The 21,239-nt window shown below is 49.5% G+C and overlaps 1 protein-coding gene across 2 annotated transcripts in view; it reads left to right on the top strand.

The window, feature by feature from the left end:
* MOCOS (molybdenum cofactor sulfurase) overlaps window positions 1–21,239 on the top strand; it is a 393,375-nt gene that overhangs the window by 308,207 nt on the left and 63,929 nt on the right. For both annotated transcript variants that reach the window (XM_075316537.1, XM_075316536.1), the window contains exon 9: window positions 20,651–20,813. In XM_075316537.1, coding sequence (XP_075172652.1) covers window positions 20,651–20,813 — 163 coding nt within the window. The remainder of the gene's footprint in view (window positions 1–20,650; window positions 20,814–21,239) is intronic.

Below are 21,239 nucleotides of genomic sequence, written 5' to 3'. Positions count from 1 at the left end.
AATGCGCCGGCAGTCTTTCAGAACTTTGTTAATGACATTTTCAGAGATATTTGTGGTCAATATGTGGTGGTCTATCTGGATGACATCCTGATTTATTCTCCTGACGCTACATCACATGTCCAACATGTATGTACTGTACTCCAGAGACTCAGGGAGAACTCCCTGTTTGCTAAATATGAGAAATGTGTGTTTTTGAGGCAGAGGTTAATTTTCTGGGTTATATATTGTCTGCAGAAGGCTTCCACATGGTTCCCTCTAAGCTTCAACCGATTAAGGAGTGGGTGCAACCCAAGTCTCTGAAAGCCTTGCAGCGTTTCCTTGGGTTTGCTAATTATTATCGCAAATTTATAAGAGATTTTTCCAAAATTGCCAAACTCCTCACCGATTTGACTAAAAAGGGGGCTGATATGGTTAATTGGAAGCCAGAGGCGATCCATGCCTTCTCTACATTAAAAGAATGTTTTCCTCAGACCCAATTCTGGTTCAGCCTGACCTTATGCATCCGTTTATTGTAGAGGTCAATGCATCCGAGGTTAGAGTGGGAGCGGTGCTATCACAAGGTACTCCGTCTCTCACTCAGCTTCGTCATTGTGTCTTCTTTTCCCGCAAGTTTTCTCCCACAGAGAGAAATTATGACATTGGTAATTGTGAGCTGTTGGCAATTAAATGGGCCTTCGAGGAATGGCGCCACTTCCTCGAAGGCGCCAAACATAAGGTCACAGTCATCACAGACCATAAAAACCTCACTTATCTGGAATCTGCTAAGAGACTCAATCCTAGGCAAGCTAGGTGGGCATTGTTCTTCTCCAGATTTGATTTTGTGCTAACATTCCGGCCCGGTACCAAGAACACAAAAGCTGATGCATTTTCCCATAGCTTCTGTCCCTCTCAGTCTGAAAACTCTGAACCAGTGCATATTTTAGCTAAAGGCATTATTATGTCATCTATTTCCTTAGATTTGATAAAAGAGGTCCATAATAACCAAGACCAAGTTCCTGAAACCACTCCTAACCATAAACTGTTTGTCGCCCCTCACTTCGCCTACGGGTACTCCATGAATTCCACAATTCTGTGTCTGCAGGTCACCCTGGTATAGGCAATACCCTCCGACTAGTATCCTGGAATTTTTGGTGGCCAACCGTAGTGAAAGATTGTAGGGAATATGTACTGGCTTGTGAAATTTGTGCTCGAGCCAAGGCACCCCGTACCCGCCCTGCCGGATTTCTCCAGTCCCTATCTACTCCAGTAAGCCCTTGGACACATCTCTCCATGGACTTCATCACTGACCTTCCACCCTCAGAAGGGAAAACTTGTATCTGGGTAGTAGTGGATAGATTCAGCAAATAGTGTCATTTTGTTCCTCTGTCCGGATTATCCAATTCTGAAACTCTTATCAAGTTGTTTATTAGGCATATTGTGCGGTTACACGGGGTTCCAGAAAATATTGTTTCTGACCGAGGAACACAGTTCGTCTCGAAATTCTGGAGGGCGTTTTGTAAAAAGATCAATATAGAGTTATATTTTTAAGGCCCCGTCACACTAAGCAACATCGCTAGCAACATCGCTGGTAACGAACAACTTTTGTGACGTTGCTAGCGATGTTGCTGTGTGTGACATCCAGCAACAACCTGGCCCCTGCTGTGAGGTCGTTGGTTGTTGCTGAATGTCCTGGGCCATTTTTTAGTTGTTGCTGTCCTGCTGTGAAGCACAGATCGCTGTGTGTGACAGCGAGACAGCAACAACTAATGTGCAGTGAGCAGGGAGCCAGCTTCTGCTGAGGCTGGTAACTAATGTAAACATCGGGTAACCAAGAAGCCCTGTCCTTGGTTACCCGATATTTACCTTTGATACCAGCCTCCTCCGCTCTCACTGTCAGTGCCGGCTCCTGCTCTGTGCACATGTAGCTGCAGCACACATCAGGTAATTAACCCGATGTGTGCTGTAACTAGGAGAGCAAGGAGCCAGCACTAAGCATAGTGCGCTGCTCCCTGCTCTGTGCACATTTAGCTGCAGCACACATCAGGCAATTAACCCGATGTGTGCTGTAACTAGGAGAGCAAGGAGCCAGCGCTAAGCATTGTGCGCTGCTCCCTGCTCTGTGCACATTTAGCTGCAGCACACATCGGGTTAATTAACCTGATGTGTGCTGTAACTAGGAGACTGGGGGCTGGTCACTGGTTGCTGGTGAGCTCACCAGCAACTCGTGTAGCCACGCTCCAGCGATCCCTGCCAGGTCAGGTTGCTGGTGGGATCGCTGGAGCGTCGCAGTGTGACAGCTCACCAGCAACCTCCTAGCAACTTACCAGCGATCCCTATCGTTGTTGGGATCGCTGGTAAGTTGCTTAGTGTGACTGGACCTTTAATCTGCCTACCACCCAGAGACCAATGGTCAGACTGAACGCTCCAATCAAACCCTTGAACAATATCTCCGGTGTTATGTGTTTGACCGTCAGTCTGACTGGGTGGAATATTTGCCGCTAGCTGAGTTCGCCATCAATAATCAGTATCAGGAATCCATCCAGACTACCCCCTTTTTCTGCAATTTAGGGTTGCATCCACGTTTCGGTTCTTTTTTTTCCGCTGTGGTGGATACTCCTGAATCAACTGTGGACAAACTGAAGGCTATCTGGTCTGAGGTGAAAGAGAACTTGAAGAAAGCAAAGATTGGTCAAGCCTCCTCTGCTAATAAGAGACGTTCCAAGGGCGCTAGCTTTGGAGTTGGGGACAAGGTATGGTTATCAACACGGAATATTAAACTCAAGGTCCCTTCTGCTAAGCTGATTCCAAGATTTATTGGACCCTACGAGATAATCGAGGTAATTAATCCCACAGCTTTCCGCCTGCAACTCCCCTCATCCTTTAAGATATCGAATGTGTTCCATAAGTCCCTCCTCAAGTTATATCGTGTCCCCATTAACCCAGTCAGTGCCCCCCCTCCTCCTGTTTTGGTTGAAGGTAACTTGGAGTATGAGGTACAGAGCATACTTGATTCGATTCCCGTATTGTCAGAGGGGCGGTACAGTATTTGGTGCATTGGAGGGGTTACGGCCCTGAGGAGAGGTCATGGGTCCCTACGAGTGATATTCATTCTAAGGGTCTGGTCTGGTGGTTTCACCTCCAAATTCCTGGTAAACCGGGTTTTGAGGGCCCAGAGGCCCCTCATGAAGGGGGGGGGGTTACTGTTACGTCACCACCGGAGTCCGCTCCAGCAACTTCTGCTCCAATCACCAGGCGACGCCGTGTTCCTGCTGTGGATGGTGCTGGTGATGGGAGAGGAGTCGCTGCCAGCGGAACCGGTGGGCACAGGCTCCGATCATCCACTGGGCTGGGTTATCTTGGGAACTGCAGTACTCCTGGCTGACTGTGGGTGGCGTGTGTCTTCCCCCTGAAGTTGCCAGCATTCAGCTACAGCCAATGGGAAGACACCACACCCTTCTTAGTTCCCCTCCCGTCTGCTGACCTCTGCCAGAGATAGTTCTAATTTCCTGGCTCCTGGTCCGCCCTATTCTGTTTTGTGATTCCTGTGTGCTGACTTCTGCGTGTTTTCTGACTACCCTTCTGCCTGCTGTTTTTGTACCTCGCTGCCCGATCCGGATTTGACCTCTGCTACATTTTCTGATTACGTCTTTGCCTGCCGATTCTGTCACTGTTCTGCTATTCCTGGTTTGCCCCTGCCTGACGACTACTCTCATCGGACTGCAGCCTTCCACAGGTAGTGATCTCCAGAGCCCTGTGTAATTCCAAATCCCTGTATAGGGGTTAAAGGGTTTCAGGGTTCTGGGGGTCCTGCTTGGTGAGTGGCTTCCCTCTAGCCTGTCCATTACATCACATCTGAGTCTGTTGATCTAGGCAGGCGTTACAGCTATCCTGGGCAGTCTTTTGAACACCAATGTGCTTCCTCTGATTTATTTCCCTTTACACTGGCAGGAAAGATATGGTGACTTGGTGTGGCTGAGGTTATGATTAGGGCATGACCAAAAAATTGCCATGGTGCATATACCATCACATAATATATCCCTCTTTCTCTTCTGTAAAAGTTGGGAGATATTCACCTGTACAACAAAAATGGTTTGATGAATACTTAGAGGTTTGTAATTTCTGAAATAGGGTCACTTCTGGAACATACCGACTGTACTCGTACCTTAGCATTTCTGCAAATGTGACACAATGCCTGAAAACCACTCCAACAAAATTTCCACCCCAAAAGTCAAATAGCGCTTCTTCCTTTTTCAGGCCTGCAATGTGCCCATACAATGGTGTATGACCACATTTAGGTGATACTCAGAGGAAATTGTATAATAAATTAAATGGAACTTTTTCTGTTATTTGTTAGGGCCAGGTGGACGGGCAGACCCAGGAGGTGGATCCACTGGACCGAACTCCTTGATGATGGTAAGGGGTCCGGTAGCTGGAGCACTACAGGTAGCAGGACAGTCCGTGCACACGAGTATAATGGAGAAGTCCCTGGGACCACGGAGTCACTGATGGTAGTCCGGGTGACGGAGCTCAGGTTCGGAAGCCGAGATGATGTCAGGCGGAGTCCGGAACCGTTGGAGCGAGATGACGGGTCACCGCAGGGATCAGAGATGGTACGGACTGTCAGGATGGCAGATAGACAGCGTTCGGGGTACGGGATTCGGCAGGACCGGATGGCAAGGCAGGATCGGCTCTAGAAGAGAGAGAGGTGAGTATCTCACAGGAACACAAGGAGACCTGACTCCTAGCTTGGGAAACACGAAGAACAGGCCCCGCCCACTTGGACACTAAACCCCTTTATACCCTTTACCTGTGTGCTTCATTTCCTGTCAGTGGACGCTGGCCCTTTAAGAAAGGGTCAATGACCGCGCGCGCGCCCTAATGTGCATGCGCGCGGCCCGGGTGCCAGAAGCCAGAGCAGGAAGCTGTGAGGAGGAAGCAACAGAGCCGGACTGGGGCTGGGAAGCCGACGGGCGCCGGGAGCGGGGACCAGGAGGCCTGGGAAGCGCGGGCAATGGAGGCTGGAGAGCGGGGAGCGTGGCAGGTGAGCCGGGGAGCAGAGCAGGGGACCCGGGGAGCGTGACAGTACCCCCCCCCCCACGCCCCCCTCCCCGCAACCGGGACAGGAAGGCACGGATCAGAGGAGTGCCCACATTCTCCCGGGGCTCCCAGGACCTATCCTCAGGACCATACCCTGCCCAGTCCACCAGGAAGAACTGTCGACCCCGTACGGTCTTCATGGCCACGATATCCCTTACCGCATAGATGTTGTCATCGGCAATAGGAGGAGGAGCCGAACTGGCAGCAGCGGAGAAGGGACCAAGGACAACCGGCTTGAGCAGGGAGACGTGGAAGGAGTTGGGTATCCTCATCGTGACCGGGAGCTGTAGCTTGTAGGAGACCTCATTGATCTTGCTGAGAACTTTAAACGGCCCGATGTAGCGAGGTCCCAGCTTGTAGGATGGTAGCTTCAATCGGACGTACTTGGAAGCAAGCCAGACGAGATCTCCTGGAGAGAAACACGGAGGGTCCAGACGTCTCTTGTCTGCGTGTCTCTTCATCCGCAGGGAGGCACGTGCAAGGGACGCCTTAACCGAGTCCCAAATGGTTGTGAAGTCACGGGCTACAGCATCAGCAGCAGGGACATCCGAGGAAGAGGATACAGGCAATGGGACGGTAGGCTGAAGTCCGTAAACGACATGGAAGGGAGAGCTGGAGGAGGACTCACTGACGTGGTGATTATGGGAGAATTCAGCCCAAGGAAGAAGCGTGGACCTGTCGTCATGATGGGCGTTGACGTAGTGACGCAAGAAGGAGGTCAATATCTGATTGACCCGTTCCACTTGGCCGTTCGACTGAGGATGGTAGGCTGAAGAAAAGTCCAGAGTCACTCCCAGATGTTTGCAGAGAGCCCTCCAGAAGCGGGAGGTGAACTGAGTTCCTCTGTCGGACGCAATGTGTGATGGAAAGCCATGCAAGCGGAAGATGTGATGTATATAGGCGTCCGCGAGTTCCTGGGCAGAGGGCAGTCCAGCCATAGGGACGAAATGAGCCATTTTAGAGAACCGATCCACCACGACCCATATGACTGTGTGTCCGGAGGACAATGGCAAGTCCGTAATAAAGTCCATCGCAATGTGTTGCCACGGAACTGAGGGTATAGGCAGAGGCAGAAGACGGCCATATGGCAGGTGTTTGGGCGTCTTGTTCCTGGCACAAGAGGAGCAGGCAGAGACAAAAGAGGCGACGTCCGTGCGAAGGGATGGCCACCAGTAATGACGTACAATCGTACTCCATGTTCTCTTCTGACCAGCATGACCGGCTGTTTTCGAGGCATGGCCCCAGTGTAACACTTTTTTCCTGTCAGTCTCAGAGACATAGGTCTTCCCGGGCGGTATCTGGGCCAGGGTGACAGGAGCCACTGGAATGATTTTACTAGGACAGATGATGGGTTGGGATGTCTCCTCCTCCTGCTCCTTGGGCATGAAAGACCTGGACAAGGCATCAGCGCGTACATTCTTGTCCGCGGGTCGGAAATGGAGCTGGAAGTCGAATCTGGCAAAGAACAAGGACCACCTGGCTTGCCGTGGGTTCAGTCGCTGAGCAGACCGCAGGTATTCCAGGTTCTTGTGGTCCGTGTAAATAATAACGGGGTACACTGCTCCTTCCAGAAGATAGCGCCATTCCTCCAGAGCCAGTTTGACTGCCAATAGCTCTCGGTCACCGATGGTGTAATTGCGTTCAGGCGCTGAGAAGCTCTTGGAGAAGAAACCGCACGTCACCATCTTCCCGGAGGAGGACTTCTACATGAGCTCTGCTCCGGCTCCCGAGGAGGAGGCATCCACCTCCAAGGTGAACTGGCGGTTTAACTCCGGACGGTGGAGTACAGGAGAGGAGGCAAATGCCTGCTTCAGAGAGCCAAATGTGGCGTCGGCCGCAGGTGACCAGTCCTTTGGATTAGCCCCCTTCTTGGTCAAGGCGGAGAGAGGAGCAGTCAGAGCAGAGAAGTGAGGGATGAACTGGCGGTAGTAGTTGGCGAATCCCAGAAAGCGTAGGATTTCCTTCAGTCCAGAAGGAGGTGGCCAGTTGAGAATGGAGGAGACCTTCTTTGGATCCATCTGCAGTCCGGTATCGGAGATGAGGTAACCCAGGAAGGGGAGAGAAGACTGCTCAAAGACACACTTCTCGTACTTGGCGTACAGACGATTCTCTCTCAGTCTTTGTAGAACCAGCTGCACGTTCTCTCTGTGGGTCTGGAGGTCCGGAGAGAAGACAAGGATATCATCCAGATACACCACCACACAGACGTAGAGAAGGTCCCGGAAAACGTCGTTCACCAATTCTTGAAAGACTGCTGGTGCGTTACACAGGCCGAAGGGCATCACGCAGTATTCATAGTGCCCATCGCGAGTATTGAGCGCGGTCTTCCATTCGTCCCCAGAGCGGATGCGGACCAGGTTGTAGGCACCCCGAAGATCCAACTTGGTGAACACACGAGCTCCTCTAAGCCGATCAAACAATTCGGGGATGAGCGGCAGGGGGTACTTGTTTTTCACGGTGATTTGGTTCAATCCCCGGTAGTCTATGCATGGGCGTAAGTCGCCTTCTTTCTTCTTAACGAAGAAGAAACCTGCTCCAGCAGGAGAGGAGGATCTCCGAATGAATCCCCTTGCCAGGCTCTCTGTGATGTAAGTAGACATGGCCCTTGTTTCGGCTGGAGACAGTGGATATATCCGTCCTCGAGGTGGTGTAGTTCCCGGGAGCAGGTCGATGGCACAATCGTAAGGACGATGTGGCGGAAGTACCTCTGACTCCTTTTTATCAAAGACGTCCGCGAAGGACCAATAGGCCGAGGGCAGTCCCGGTAGGGACTCTGGAACCGGAGGTCGCCGGATGGGTTGTATGGTCTTCAGACAGTTCTCATGGCAAGAAGAGCCCCATCGGGTGATTTCACCAGTGCCCCAGCTGACTGATGGTTCGTGTGTCCGTAACCAGGGAAGTCCCAGCAGGATTTGATGGGACATGTGTGGGAGGACGTAGAGAGCGATGTTCTCGGTGTGCAGGGCACCGATACGCAGTTCGACCGGCCTGGTGATCCAGGAGATGGTGTCAGAGAGGGGTCTCCCATCCACAGAGGCTATCACGAGGGGTTTGTCGAGTGGAATAACAGGCACCTGGTACTTGTCCACCGTGGCCTGCTGGATGAAATTGCCTGCTGCCCCAGAATCGAGGTACGCCTCGGCCGTGAACCGCGTCTCTCCCGTTGTCACTTGCACAGTCCATGTAACCGGGTCTGAGAGAGTCCCAGCACCTAGGGTGGCCTCTCCTACCAACCCTAGGCTTTGGAGTTTCCCGGCCTCTCTGGACAGGAGCGTAGCAGGTGTGTGCCCTCTCCGCAGTAGAAGCAGAGGCCCTTGGCGAGCCGCTCTGCTCGACGTTGTTCAGACTGCCGCACACGGTCGATCTGCATGGGCTCATGGATGGAGACACCAGATGCCGTTGACTGGAGTACGGCGGGCTTCTGCGGAGGAGAGGAATGCCGTACCGGACGTCTCTCACGGGACACCTCTTTGGATCGCTCCTGAAAGCGAATGTCCACTCGAGTCGCTAGGGTAATCAGGGCATCCAGGGTGGACGGTACGTCACGACCAGCCAGCTCATCTTTAATTCGACCCGAGAGTCCTTCCCAGAAGGCGGCGGTTAGGGCCTCGTTGTTCCACCCGAGTTCCGAAGCCAAGGTGCGAAAACGGATGGCGTATTGACCCACCGTCAGAGTCCCCTGACGTAACCGGAGAAGAGATGAGGCAGACGCGGAGGCGCGTCCGGGCTCGTCAAAGGTGCCACGAAAAGCCTGCAGGAACTCCTGGATGTTCTTGGTCACCGGATCCTCCCTTTCCCACAAGGGGTTCATCCACGCCAGTGCTTCACCCTCTAGATGGGACATGATGAAGGCGACCTTGGCTTGGTCGGAGGCAAACAAATGCGGCAGCTGCGTGAAATGGAGGGAGCATTGGTTTATGAATCCCCTGCAGGTCTTGGGATCTCCGGCGTACCGGGGTGGTGAGGCCAAACGAAGTCTGGAAGCATCCGAAGAGGCTGCCACGGGAGCTGGAGCCGTGGATTGACTAGTGGAAGCCCGAGATGCTGAAGATGTAACTGACGCTTGTAGCGTGTTCAGGCGGGCGTCCACAGAAGACATGAATTGCAGCATGCGGGTCTGAGTCTCACGCTGGCGTGAGAGTTCCTCCTGTAAGGCTGCTAGTGCTGCAGCGGGATCCATGGTCTGTTCTTACTGTTAGGGCCAGGTGGACGGGCAGACCCAGGAGGTGGATCCACTGGACCGAACTCCTTGATGATGGTAAGGGGTCCGGTAGCTGGAGCACTACAGGTAGCAGGACAGTCCGTGCACACGAGTATAATGGAGAAGTCCCTGGGACCACGGAGTCACTGATGGTAGTCCGGGTGACGGAGCTCAGGTTCGGAAGCCGAGATGATGTCAGGCGGAGTCCGGAACCGTTGGAGCGAGATGACGGGTCACCGCAAGGATCAGAGATGGTACGGACTGTCAGGATGGCAGATAGACAGCGTTCGGGGTTCGGGATTCGGCAGGACCGGATGGCAAGGCAGGATCGGCTCTAGAAGAGAGAGAGGTGAGTATCTCACAGGAACACAAGGAGACTGTTACGGGGGGCTGTCTGATAATAACCTAAAGGAGTATCAGACAGTCAGGGTCCACCGTGCAAAGACTCTGCTGCAGACTATGGCAGAGTGCAATACCTCTGTTAACTCACAGAAGGATATAATAAGAAAGTAAAGCAATTCCTCCCTTACTTGGAGGGTGTGTGGAATGATCTCTGTTAATAATCACAGAGACAAAGGCAATGTGTGCGAAATGGCACCTACCTAGGTCCGCTCTTCTAGTGGTGCAAAAGAGACGAACAGCAGCGTAAGCCGCACAAAGCTCCTACCTGCGTTCGCTCCACTAGTGTGCGAGGACACGAACCACTAGATATGGCACCTGCCTAGGTCCGCTCTTCTAGTGGTGCAAAAGAGACGAACAGCAGCGTAAGCCGCACAAAGCTCCTACCTCTGTTCGCTCCCCTAGTGTGCGAGGATACGAACAACTGCTAGTCGCAGTATAAGGAACGTTACCCTAGCGGCAACGTCCACCTACGAGTCGAACCACAAGGCCCAGCCAGACCATGTGCCTCAGGCACCTGCCTATGTCCGCTCCCCTAAGAGGTAAGGATACGGACAGCAGCCGAAGCTGTAAGGTATAAGAACGCTATCCTGCCGGTAGCGCTCACCTAGCATAGACAGAGGAATGCCTAGAGGAACGCGCACAGAGCGTCTACTCTTATGCATGAACCAAGAGGACTGAGCGCCATGCGGCGTGTGTCAGGGTCTTATATAGACTCTGTGCCTCATCCAAGATGGAGGACACCAGAGCCAATCTGCTGCCAGAACGACAGGAGTGACATCATGCTGGCCTATCACCGAGCAAGGCATCACAAGCACATGACCAGCGACCAATCGGCATAGAAGGTGTCAGAGACATGTGACCTCGTGTCAGCGATGATGTCACCCGCACATGTGCAATGGCTCCAAGATAGGACTTAGTCTCCGGCGCTCGCACATGTGCAGTAGCAAGAAATCTGGACTTAGTCTCCAGCGCTCGCACATGTGCAGTAGCAAGAAATCTGGACTTAGTCTCCAGCGCTCGCACATGTGCAGTAGCAGGAAATCTGGACTTAGTCTCCAGTGCTCGCAGCAACCGTAACAGTACCTCCCCCTCAAGGGCCCCCCTCCCGGCGACGCAGGTAATTGGCAACTAAGTCGGGAGCATGGACAGCCTCCCAAGAGCGATGTTCCGGGCCGTAACCCTCCCAATCTATCAAGAAGAACCTGCGCCCTCTAACCATCTTAGAACCAACTATGGCTCGTACCTCATAGCTAGAGCGAGAGGAATCAGAGGCAGGAGAGTGCACTTCACGAGCGTGAGGTAAAATAGCCGGCTTTAGCAGTGAGACATGGAATTTGTCATGAATCCTAAGATGGACGGGTAACTTCAATTGGTAGACTACAGGATTTACCTGTCGAAGAACTTCATAAGGACCCAGGAAGCGAGGAGCAAATTTGACAGAGCTCACTCTAAGCCTCACGTGTTTTGCAGAGAGCCACACAAAGTCCCCTGGAGAAAAGACAGGAGCCGGGCAACGAAACCGATCGGACACCGTCTTCATACGGTCCTTAGCTGCTTGGATCGACTCTTGAGTCCGATCCCAAACCTCTCTGGCATTAGTTGCCCAGTCGGCCACAAGAGGAGGAGGTGCAGCAGCGGGAAACGGTACCGGTACCCTAGCGTGTTGCCCATTATTGAGTACAAACGGTGTCTGCCCAGTGGCCTCAGCCAGCGAATTGTTAAGGGCAAATTCTGCCCAGGGTAGGAGGGAGGACCAGTTATCGTGGTTCTCAGCAACAAAGTGTCGAAGGTATATAATCATAGATTGATTGGTACGCTCAACCAAACCATTGGTCTCCGGATGGTATGCCGAAGAGAGATTCAACTCAATTTGCAGAAGGCTACAAAGATCTCGCCAGAAACGGGAAGTAAATTGCGGGCCTCTATCACAAATGATACGATCTGGCATCCCGTGAAGCCTAAAGACATGCTTGAGGAATAGTTTGGCTAGTACCCTGGAAGATGGGATTCTCGATAACGGTACGAGATGAACCATCCGGGAGAAATGGTCCGTAATGACCCACACAAATCTATGTCCCTGTGAACATGGAAGATCACCCACAAAGTCCATGCCTACCACCTCCCATGGTCTATCTGGCACTGGTAAAGGATGCAAGAGCCCAGCCGGTCTCTGCCGTGATGGACGGTTGCGAGCACACGAGTAGCAGGAACCGACATATCTCTTGACGTGGCTGGCTAAGTGTGGCCACCAATACCACCTCTCCAGTAACTCTCGTGTCCGCCTAATACCAAAATGCCCACCCACCTTTGAGGTGTGGGCCCATGACAGTATATCATTCTGTCGATCAGGCGGAACAAAGGTCTTGCCCGGTGGGATTTGGTCTAACGTCACAGGGGAGAGCGTATGAAAAACCCTGGAGGGAAGGATAAGACGAGGTTCATCAATCTCTTCCTGGGTAGAAAGCATAGAGCAAGACAGGGCGTCTGCCTTGTTATTCTTACTCCCAGACAGATAGTTGATGGAGAAGTGAAAGCGGGAGAAAAACAAGGACCAGCGGGCTTGGCGAGGATTCAGACGCTGAGCGGTTTGTAAGTACGTCAGATTCTTATGGTCTGTATAGACCTGGAAAGGATGTTTCGCTCCTTCCAGCAAGTGACGCCACTCCTCCAAGGCTAATCTGAAGGCGAGCAGTTCCCTATCCCCAATGGTATAGTTTCTCTCTGCCGGTGAAAAGGTTTTCGCAAAGAAGAAACACGGCCTTTTTCTACCTGCACCGTTCTTTTGATACAAGACCGCACCAGCACCCACTGAAGAGGCATCAACCTCTAAGAGGAAGGGCTTACTCTCATCGGGTCTTTGAAGAACGGGAGCAGAACGGGAGCAGTTGAAAAGTGTCTTTTTACTGCCTCAAAAGCCTGAGATGTCTCAGTAGACCAGGCTTTGGGATTAGCACCTTTCTTAGTCAAGGCCACCAAAAGGGCCACCAAAGTAGAAAAATGGGGTATGAACTGCCTGTAATAATTTATGAATCCTAAGAAGCGTTGCACCGCCTTCAAGGAATGAGGTTCGGACCATTGCAGGACAGCAGAGAGCTTCGCAGGATCCATAGCCAGGCCCTCTTGTGAGATAATGTAACCCAAAAAAGGCAATGAGGACTGCTCGAATACACATTTCTCGAGTTTAGCAAACAATGAGTGCTCCCTTAAACGGGAAAGGACACGAACGACATCCTGACGATGAGTCTCCAGATCAGGAGAAAAAATCAGGATGTCGTCCAGATACACCACTACTGAGGATAACAGTAAATCCCTGAACACATCGTTTACGAAGTCCTGAAATACTGCGGGTGCATTACATAACCCAAAAGGCATGACGAGGTATTCATAGTGACCGTCTCGGGTGTTAAAAGCGGTCTTCCATTCGTCACCCTCTCGAATTCGTACCAAGTTATACGCACCCCGCAGATCCAACTTCGTAAAAACTTGAGCTCCTCTCAGTCTGTCAAAGAGCTCCGAAATTAAAGGTAATGGGTATTTGTTCTTTATTGTGATTGCGTTGAGACCCCTGTAATCTATGCAGGGATGCAAATCACCCTCTTTCTTCCGAACAAAGAAAAACCCAGCTCCCGCGGGAGAGACAGACTTACGAATGAACCCCTTCTCTAAACTCTCTCTTATATAGGTCGACATGGCCTCCGACTCAGGTATCGACAGGGGGTAAACCCTGCCTTTAGGTGGAACCAAACCTGGGATAAGGTCTATGGCACAGTCATACGGCCTATGGGGTGGAAGAACCTCAGCACCCTGTTTGGAGAACACGTCAGCGAAATCCAGATAGGGTGTAGGTATGGGAGAGAGATCAGTAGATGCAACCGCAATGACCTTAGGTGGTAAGGGAAGACATCGGGACTGACATTTCGAACCCCAACTAATAATGCTGTCAGACTCCCAGTCAATGTGAGGAGCATGAGTCCGAAGCCATTGGAGACCCAGAAGGACGTCGTCTATACCCTCAGGCAAAACAAGAAAAGAAATCTCCTCTATGTGACCCTGAGACAGGGAAAGGCGCAAGGGAACTGTCCTCAATGTAATGGAGTCAGACAACATAGTTCCATTAACAACACGGACAGGAATAGGCGCCTCTAACATGATAGAGGGAATATTGTGTCCCTTTACAAATCCTGAGGACACAAGTCCCGTCAGCTCCGGAATCCACAAAAGCCATAATAGGCCATGTATTCTCAGATAACGAGAGCTGACCTGGGATACAACACTTAGAGGGTGCAGAAGACGTCTCTAGTAACCCCCCTCTAATGGTTACTAGGCCAGGGAGTTTCCCTGACGACTAGGACACTTGTTGGCATAGTGCCCAGCCTGACGACATACGTAACATATAGGAGGACCAGACTTGCGTAGTCTGGAAGACGTATGACCTAACTCCATAGGAGTGGGAGATGTTTCAGATGCTGAGGAAGATGGTAGTGGACCCTCAATAACTGGAATAGCCCGATGCTTAGGGCGTGAGGAAGAGACCTCGAGTCTACGTTCCTTATGGCGTACATCGATCCTCGTTGCTACTGTGATCAAGTCCTCCAGAGAAGCAGGGACCTCACGAGTAGCAAGAGCATCCTTGACATAGCCTGCCAACCCTCTCCAGAAGATAGGAATCAACACCTTCTCTGGCCAATCTAGTTCTGCCACCAGAGTTCTAAAAGCAATGGCATAAGAACTAGTGGATAACGAACCCTGAGATAGATCTAACAGTCTCAGAGCCGCATCATGGGTAACCTGCGGACCCATGAATACCGCCTTAAGAGCATCAAGAAAGTCTTGATGTCTCAGAGTAACCACATCAGAGCGCTCCCATACGGGAGTCGCCCATTGTAAGGCTTTGTCCTGAAGTAAGGAGATAATAAAGCCTACTCTGGACCTCTCCGTAGAGAAGCGAGAAGAGTTGACCTCTAGGTGTATCTGACACTGACTAATGAAACCACGACATGATCTGGCATCGCCAGAATATCTGTTTGGCAGAGCAAGTCGAGGATCATGTGCAGATGTCACCATGGTCTGAGGTTTATCCTCTATACTCTTGAGCCGTGACTCAAGTACTTGTATGTAACGGTGTAACTGCTGATATTCTGCCATAACTGCCAGACCCTTGGCTCAGTCCTAATGTTACGGGGGGCTGTCTGATAATAACCTAAAGGAGTATCAGACAGTCAGGGTCCACCGTGCAAAGACTCTGCTGCAGACTATGGCAGAGTGCAATACCTCTGTTAACTCACAGAAGGATATAATAAGAAAGTAAAGCAATTCCTCCCTTACTTGGAGGGTGTGTGGAATGATCTCTGTTAATAATCACAGAGACAAAGGCAATGTGTGCGAAATGGCACCTACCTAGGTCCGCTCTTCTAGTGGTTCAAAAGAGACGAACAGCAGTGTAAGCCGCACAAAGCTCCTACCTGCGTTTGCTCCACTAGTGTGCGAGGACACGAACCACTAGATATGGCACCTGCCTAGGTCCGCTCTTCTAGTGGTGCAAAAGAGACGAACAGCAGCGTAAGCCGCACAAAGCTCCTACCTCTGTTCGCTCCCCTAGTGTGCGAGGATACGAACAACTGCTAGTCGCAGTATAAGGAACGTTACCCTAGCGGCAACGTCCACCTACGAGTCGAACCACAAGGCCCAGCCAGACCATGTGCCTCAGGCACCTGCCTATGTCCGCTCCCCTAAGAGGTAAGGATATGGACAGCAGCCGAAGCTGTAAGGTATAAGAACGCTACCCTGCCGGTAGCGCTCACCTAGCATAGACAGAGGAATGCCTAGAGCAACGCGCACAGAGCGTCTACTCTTATGCATGAACCAAGAGGACTGAGCGCCATGCGGCGTGTGTCAGGGTCTTATATAGACTCTGTGCCTCATCCAAGATGGAGGACACCAGAGCCAATCTGCTGCCAGAACGACAGGAGTGACATCATGCTGGCCTATCACCGAGCAAGGCATCACAAGCACATGACCAGCGATCAATCGGCATAGAAGGTGTCAGAGACATGGGACCTCGTGTCAGCGATGATGTCACCCGCACATGTGCAATGGCTCCAAGATAGGACTTAGTCTCCGGCGCTCGCACATGTGCAGTAGCAAGAAATCTGGACTTAGTCTCCAGCGCTCGCACATGTGCAGTAGCAAGAAATATGGACTTAGTCTCCAGCGCTCGCACATGTGCAGTAGCAGTAAATCTGGACTTAGTCTCCAGTGCTCGCAGCAACCGTAACAGAGACCTGACTCCTAGCTTGGGAAACACGAAGAACAGGCCCCGCCCACTTGGACACTAAACCCCTTTATACCCTGTACCTGTGTGCTTCATTTCCTGTCAGTGGACGCTGGCCCTTTAAGAAAGGGTCAATGACCGCGCGCGCGCCCTAATGCGCATGCGCGCGGCCCGGGTGCCAGAAGCCAGAGCAGGAAGCTGTGAGGAGGAAGCAACAGAGCCGGACTGGGGCTGGGAAGCCGACGGGCGCCGGGAGTGGGGACCAGGAGGCCTGGGAAGCGCGGGCAATGGAGGCTGGAGAGCGGGGAGCGTGGCAGGTGAGCCGGGGAGCAGAGCAGGGGACCCGGGGAGCGTGACATTATTACTGTATGTAAAAATGAAAAGTTTTACCTTAATCCACATAATATAACAAATTATTCATTTTCAGAACGTAATATTAAAAAAAAATATGTGAAACCCTTGGCAGGTAAAACTACTAATTAATCCAGTAGATGAATTCCTGGAAGTGTGTAGTTTCCAAAGTGGTGTCACTTCTAGGGGATTTCAGTGTAGTTGCACATGAGGGAATCTGAAAATGCGGTTTGGTGACCGAAAACCATTTCAGCAAAGTTTGCACTAAAAATGGCATTCCTTCCATTCTGAGTCAGGCAGTTTGCCTAAACACTTCTGTACAGCCATACATTAGAATTGCTGTACCTCTACCTATACCACCTGTGCCCACTTTATTGCAGCTCACTGAAATTGATGTGAAGATGCCAAAAGTGGCAATATTTTCAAGCAGCTAAACATTGCACTACAATGTTACTACTTTTTAAAATGTTTTACACTGCTTTAAGCACCTTAATGAATCGGGTCCATAGTTTTTAATTTTCTAGGCCAAATGCCATAAAAATCTCTGAAACATCTGTTGGGGCTTAATGCACACTTCACCAGAAGATCAATACTATATGCAAAGTTTCCCAAATAAGCATGTTTTTCAGTTTTGGCTACACAAGTCCTCCGGAAGCAGGAATAATCCCTTAAAAAAATATTTAAAAAAACAACAAAACATACCGTAAACCATATGTTGTAATGCCTTTTAGTCAAGTAGCATACTAGGGCCACATATTGGAAATTGATAAAAAAAAAAATGCAGAAATTATTTTTAAAGTTGTTTTGCTATTCCTGGTTTGAGCTGTTTTGTTACTGAAAAATAATGATTTAACTACTGTGCTAAAAAATGAAATGTGAAAATTTTACTTCCGCATTGCTTTCTCTTCAGTAAGTCACTGACTGCCATTTTGCTAAATACGCAATAAGCAAATTACACAAAAAACTGTAGTTTTAAGAGTAGGGATTTCTGTAAAATTTGTGTAGAATTCAATTCTTCTCAAATAAACGTACCCATCTCTAGGAAATACTGAGTATATCATTCCTTATCTGGATTCTTTGTGGCCTGGCGCGGATTTTGAAACCTGCTTTCTGCTTTACCTCTTGGAATATTATCTGGATTTCAGAAAGGAATATCTACTATAGGATTATTAGAGTTCATTTAGAAGATATGTGAGTTTCTAGAAACCAGGGATTTAAATATTTACATCCTCATCACCCATAATATAGCATACAAGTGATGGTATGGTCCAGTGATTGATAGCACTTCGTACCTGAGTAATAATTTGATTAACATGTTATAATTAAGAAGAGTATGATTTACATTACAAAGAAATGTTATCATTAAAAATAGATTTGCAGTAGAAATATGACATTTAAATACTGTAGAACTGTTTCAAATGCCTCGCTTTGAAGATTTTAATTGCTTTTTTTGGTAAGTTAATGATATGCACACCTTGGCAGTGACTTTGCTACATAATGCATGATGAAATAGGTGTACGGCCGGCACACTGACCTGGCATCAAATAGGAGCCAGCACAGCTGTGTGGATGGAATATATGAATGTCAATAATAGTGGAACATTTTCCACGAAACCTACTTGCTAAGGTCATACTCTTCCAGTAAATTGGAAATTGAGGGCAGTACCAGGGCAGTGACAAATCGCCTACATATAAAAGATATTTTTCCAAATAACAGATCATATTCTAAATTGAACATTGTGAAACTGAATAGCAAGAACAAATGATGAATGGCTGCAATCCAGAGTGCACATTTTAAATATATGTACTATTTGACCTGTCTGGCGATAGAGCTTTGAGGACACAGGAGACAACTTTTATTACTAAAATTACATTTAAAATAAAATAGGAAGGAAAGCTGTAGATTTGTAGCTCAGCCCTTACAAAAATAAAAAACTAGTCTTTTCACTATCAGTTTTCCAGAAGGTGACTTTGTGCCAATATATTCAGTGCTTAAAGGAGCATAATTTGATATTATAATTTCAATTATTATTTATTTTTATGATTTGTAGATATATGGGTCTCTGGTATGGGCAAGATCATCCCAACAAGGTGGGCATTTATGTCAAAATCTCTCATAGATAGCTGCATTTTAGAGAACAGAGATCTGACCTCTGAAAAAGTATAGTACGTTACTCACAAAAAGTTGGGGATATTTGGCTTTCTAGTGAAATTTATGTTAAAAGGTAAAAAATTCACTCGACAGTGATATTTTATCATAAAAGTAGGGCATTTAAGTAGAAGCATTCAATGGGGATTTCCCCATCTCAAATAATTTATTCACCCCCCCCAAAAATGTCAGTGTCTGAATAACTTTTCATGTGGCCTTGAGCTTCAAATACAGCTTGACAAAGACGTCTCATGCTGTTCACAAGTGGAGTTGTCTGCTGAGGCATGTCATCCTACTTTTCTTGAAGGGAAGCTCTTAGGTCATTGACGTTTTGGGGTACAAAATTATGAGCCATTCAAAAACCATCTACATCAACATGGTCTATGTGCTAGACAACCGGGTACCTGACCACACCAACAGGCACATGACGCATCTATGCTGGAAGAGGGACCAGTGAGCCTCAGTGCTGTCCACTAATGAAAGTTCATTCCCACTGAGCAGAAATGATGGCAACCAATGATGTTGGAGAACATCAAGCAGAGCTCTATGCATCAGCCACTGTTTTCACCACATGAGCCTTTGGTGGTGCTGGTGTTACAGTGTGGGTAGGTGTGTCTGGTCAGTACAGAACTGCCCTACACTTTGTGACTGGTACAATGACAATCAGCAGCATACAGGCCTCTTCTGCATTCCGAAAAGCTTATTGATAGGCTGTACTGCAGACTTTCAATAAACAAACTTTATTAGCACACGAACAGCACCCAAACTCCGAACTTTGACACAGACGTTTATTAAAAGTTCAAGCATCAGGCAGCAAGTGTTTGGTAAGATCTCCTAACTTTACCATTCAGGTTCCCTCATCCCTAGTCATAATTGATGCATCTGTAGCAAGACCTCAGCTTTGAACAGTTTTAGGCCAGGAATGCATGTAGTTTAAGTCTCTGTGTTCGCATTCACAGACAGCAAGCAGAGATCTTAACAATGATAAAAAACGTAATAATAATGTTGCGCCCCGGGGCAGCCGAGCTGCTCGGATCCGGGCGGACCATGGCTCGAGGGGTCTTGGACCCGGGGGCACCGTCGAACAGTTTTAAATGAAAAAGAAAAAGAAAGTCCGACTATGCCACTCGCGGTTTGCGGCCAGGGATAGTAGGGCCACTGTTGCGGGTTCCGACTGAGGATGATGGATGGGGGCAGGGTGGATGGTGGAGCCCTCTGCGGGCAGGGCTTTTCCCCAGGGGTATGTGAAGGGTTAATGTGGAGGCACGCAATGAAGCAGTCCTGACAGAGAGTGCAGTTTGATTATCTTTACTTACTGGATTCGCACCCTGGGGACGTGCTGGATCCCAGGGGCGCCTGTGTCCTTATAGCTGTGCCAGCCGACCTGGTGCCACTCTAGCCCCTGTGCACTCTGGTGTATGTGGGTCCTCACTGGCGTAGAGTACTTGGAGGTCCTCCCGGTGTCTGGGTCCTGCCGCAGGCAGCTTGGACTATTTAAGAGAATTTCTCCCGGTCCCCTCTTTGCTGCTGATGCTTCGGACGTTAGTGGTGGCAGCTGAGTCCTGGAAACCCACCCGCCTGGCAGAGTTAAAAGATGGCTTGAAGTCCTAGTCTGTTCTGGGATCTGCAACCCGTACGTGTAAAGTACTGTGAGCCTTGGATGTCCACCCTACAGGATCCCTCTGCCTTGGAGTTTGCTCTCTCGCTCTCCAGCTACTTTCCTCCTCTGAGTGGCTGTTCTTTCTACTCAAGTCTTTGTGGATTCTTTACTGCTTTCTATGTGTCTCAAGAGTCTGTGGTCTGTCTTGACACCTTTCCTTCAACTCCTCTCCTCAACTCACAACCTTCCTCTTTCACTTCCTTTCTCTGACTCCCTAGCTCCAACCTACTACTTCCTCCTCCTAAACCCTTCTGACTGTCCCACTGTCTACCCACACTCCCCAGGTCACTTTCTCTTCCACCAGGTATGGTCTCTGCCTCCCAGTTGGCTGCCTGTTATCTAACAGTGCCCAGCCCTGTCATCTGGCTAAGTGAATCTCCCAGCTGGGTGCAGCGAGTGTAAATGTCCTGGTATGCTAGTGTGTGTGTAGTCCATGATGATTTTAAAGAACAAACCAAATTATATCTAGCAATGTGATTATGTATTATATACTATAAATATCTATGTTAACATCTATAAATATTTGTTGGCTTATTCTCAGGTTGCCCAGTGGTCAGTTGCTGAACAAGGTCTTCTTTTTGATCGAAACTGGATGATTGTGAATGAAAATGGAGTTTGCTTGAGTCAGAAGCAAGAATCAAGACTCTGTCTTATACATCCATCAATTGATATGAATAAAAATATTATGACAGTTCAGGCAAAAGGTAACTATTAGTATTTCAATTTAACTATTTTTTATTATGGGTTCTTTAGTGGGAGATATAGGACATGGAGAAACTATTGTGTCATATGAAAGTTAATGCGGCACTCCAGCAAAAAAATTACCTTTAGGCCCGTTTCACACGTCAGTGAAAAACAGACGTTTTTCACTGGCGTGTAAAACACGCACATGTCCCTGCGTGTGCCGAAAATCACGGCACACGTGGGTTGTCTAAGTGCAATCCGGGCTCCGTTCTCCGTGGCCCGTGATTGCACTTAGAGATTCACTCACCTGCGCCCGCTCCCGCTGTCCATGGTGCTGATCGCTCCCGCGGTGCAGCATCCGGCCGGTGGTGACCCCCGCAGCAGCTGCTTCCGGTCGGCTGTGTCGCGCATAATGAATATGCACGACAGTAATCAGCCGGCACAGA

Source organism: Anomaloglossus baeobatrachus, chromosome 6, assembly GCF_048569485.1.
Source record: "Anomaloglossus baeobatrachus isolate aAnoBae1 chromosome 6, aAnoBae1.hap1, whole genome shotgun sequence".
NCBI lineage: Eukaryota > Metazoa > Chordata > Amphibia > Anura > Aromobatidae > Anomaloglossus > Anomaloglossus baeobatrachus.
The sequence above is the reverse complement of the archived record's forward strand: the minus strand, read 5'-3'. Positions and strand labels throughout refer to the sequence as shown.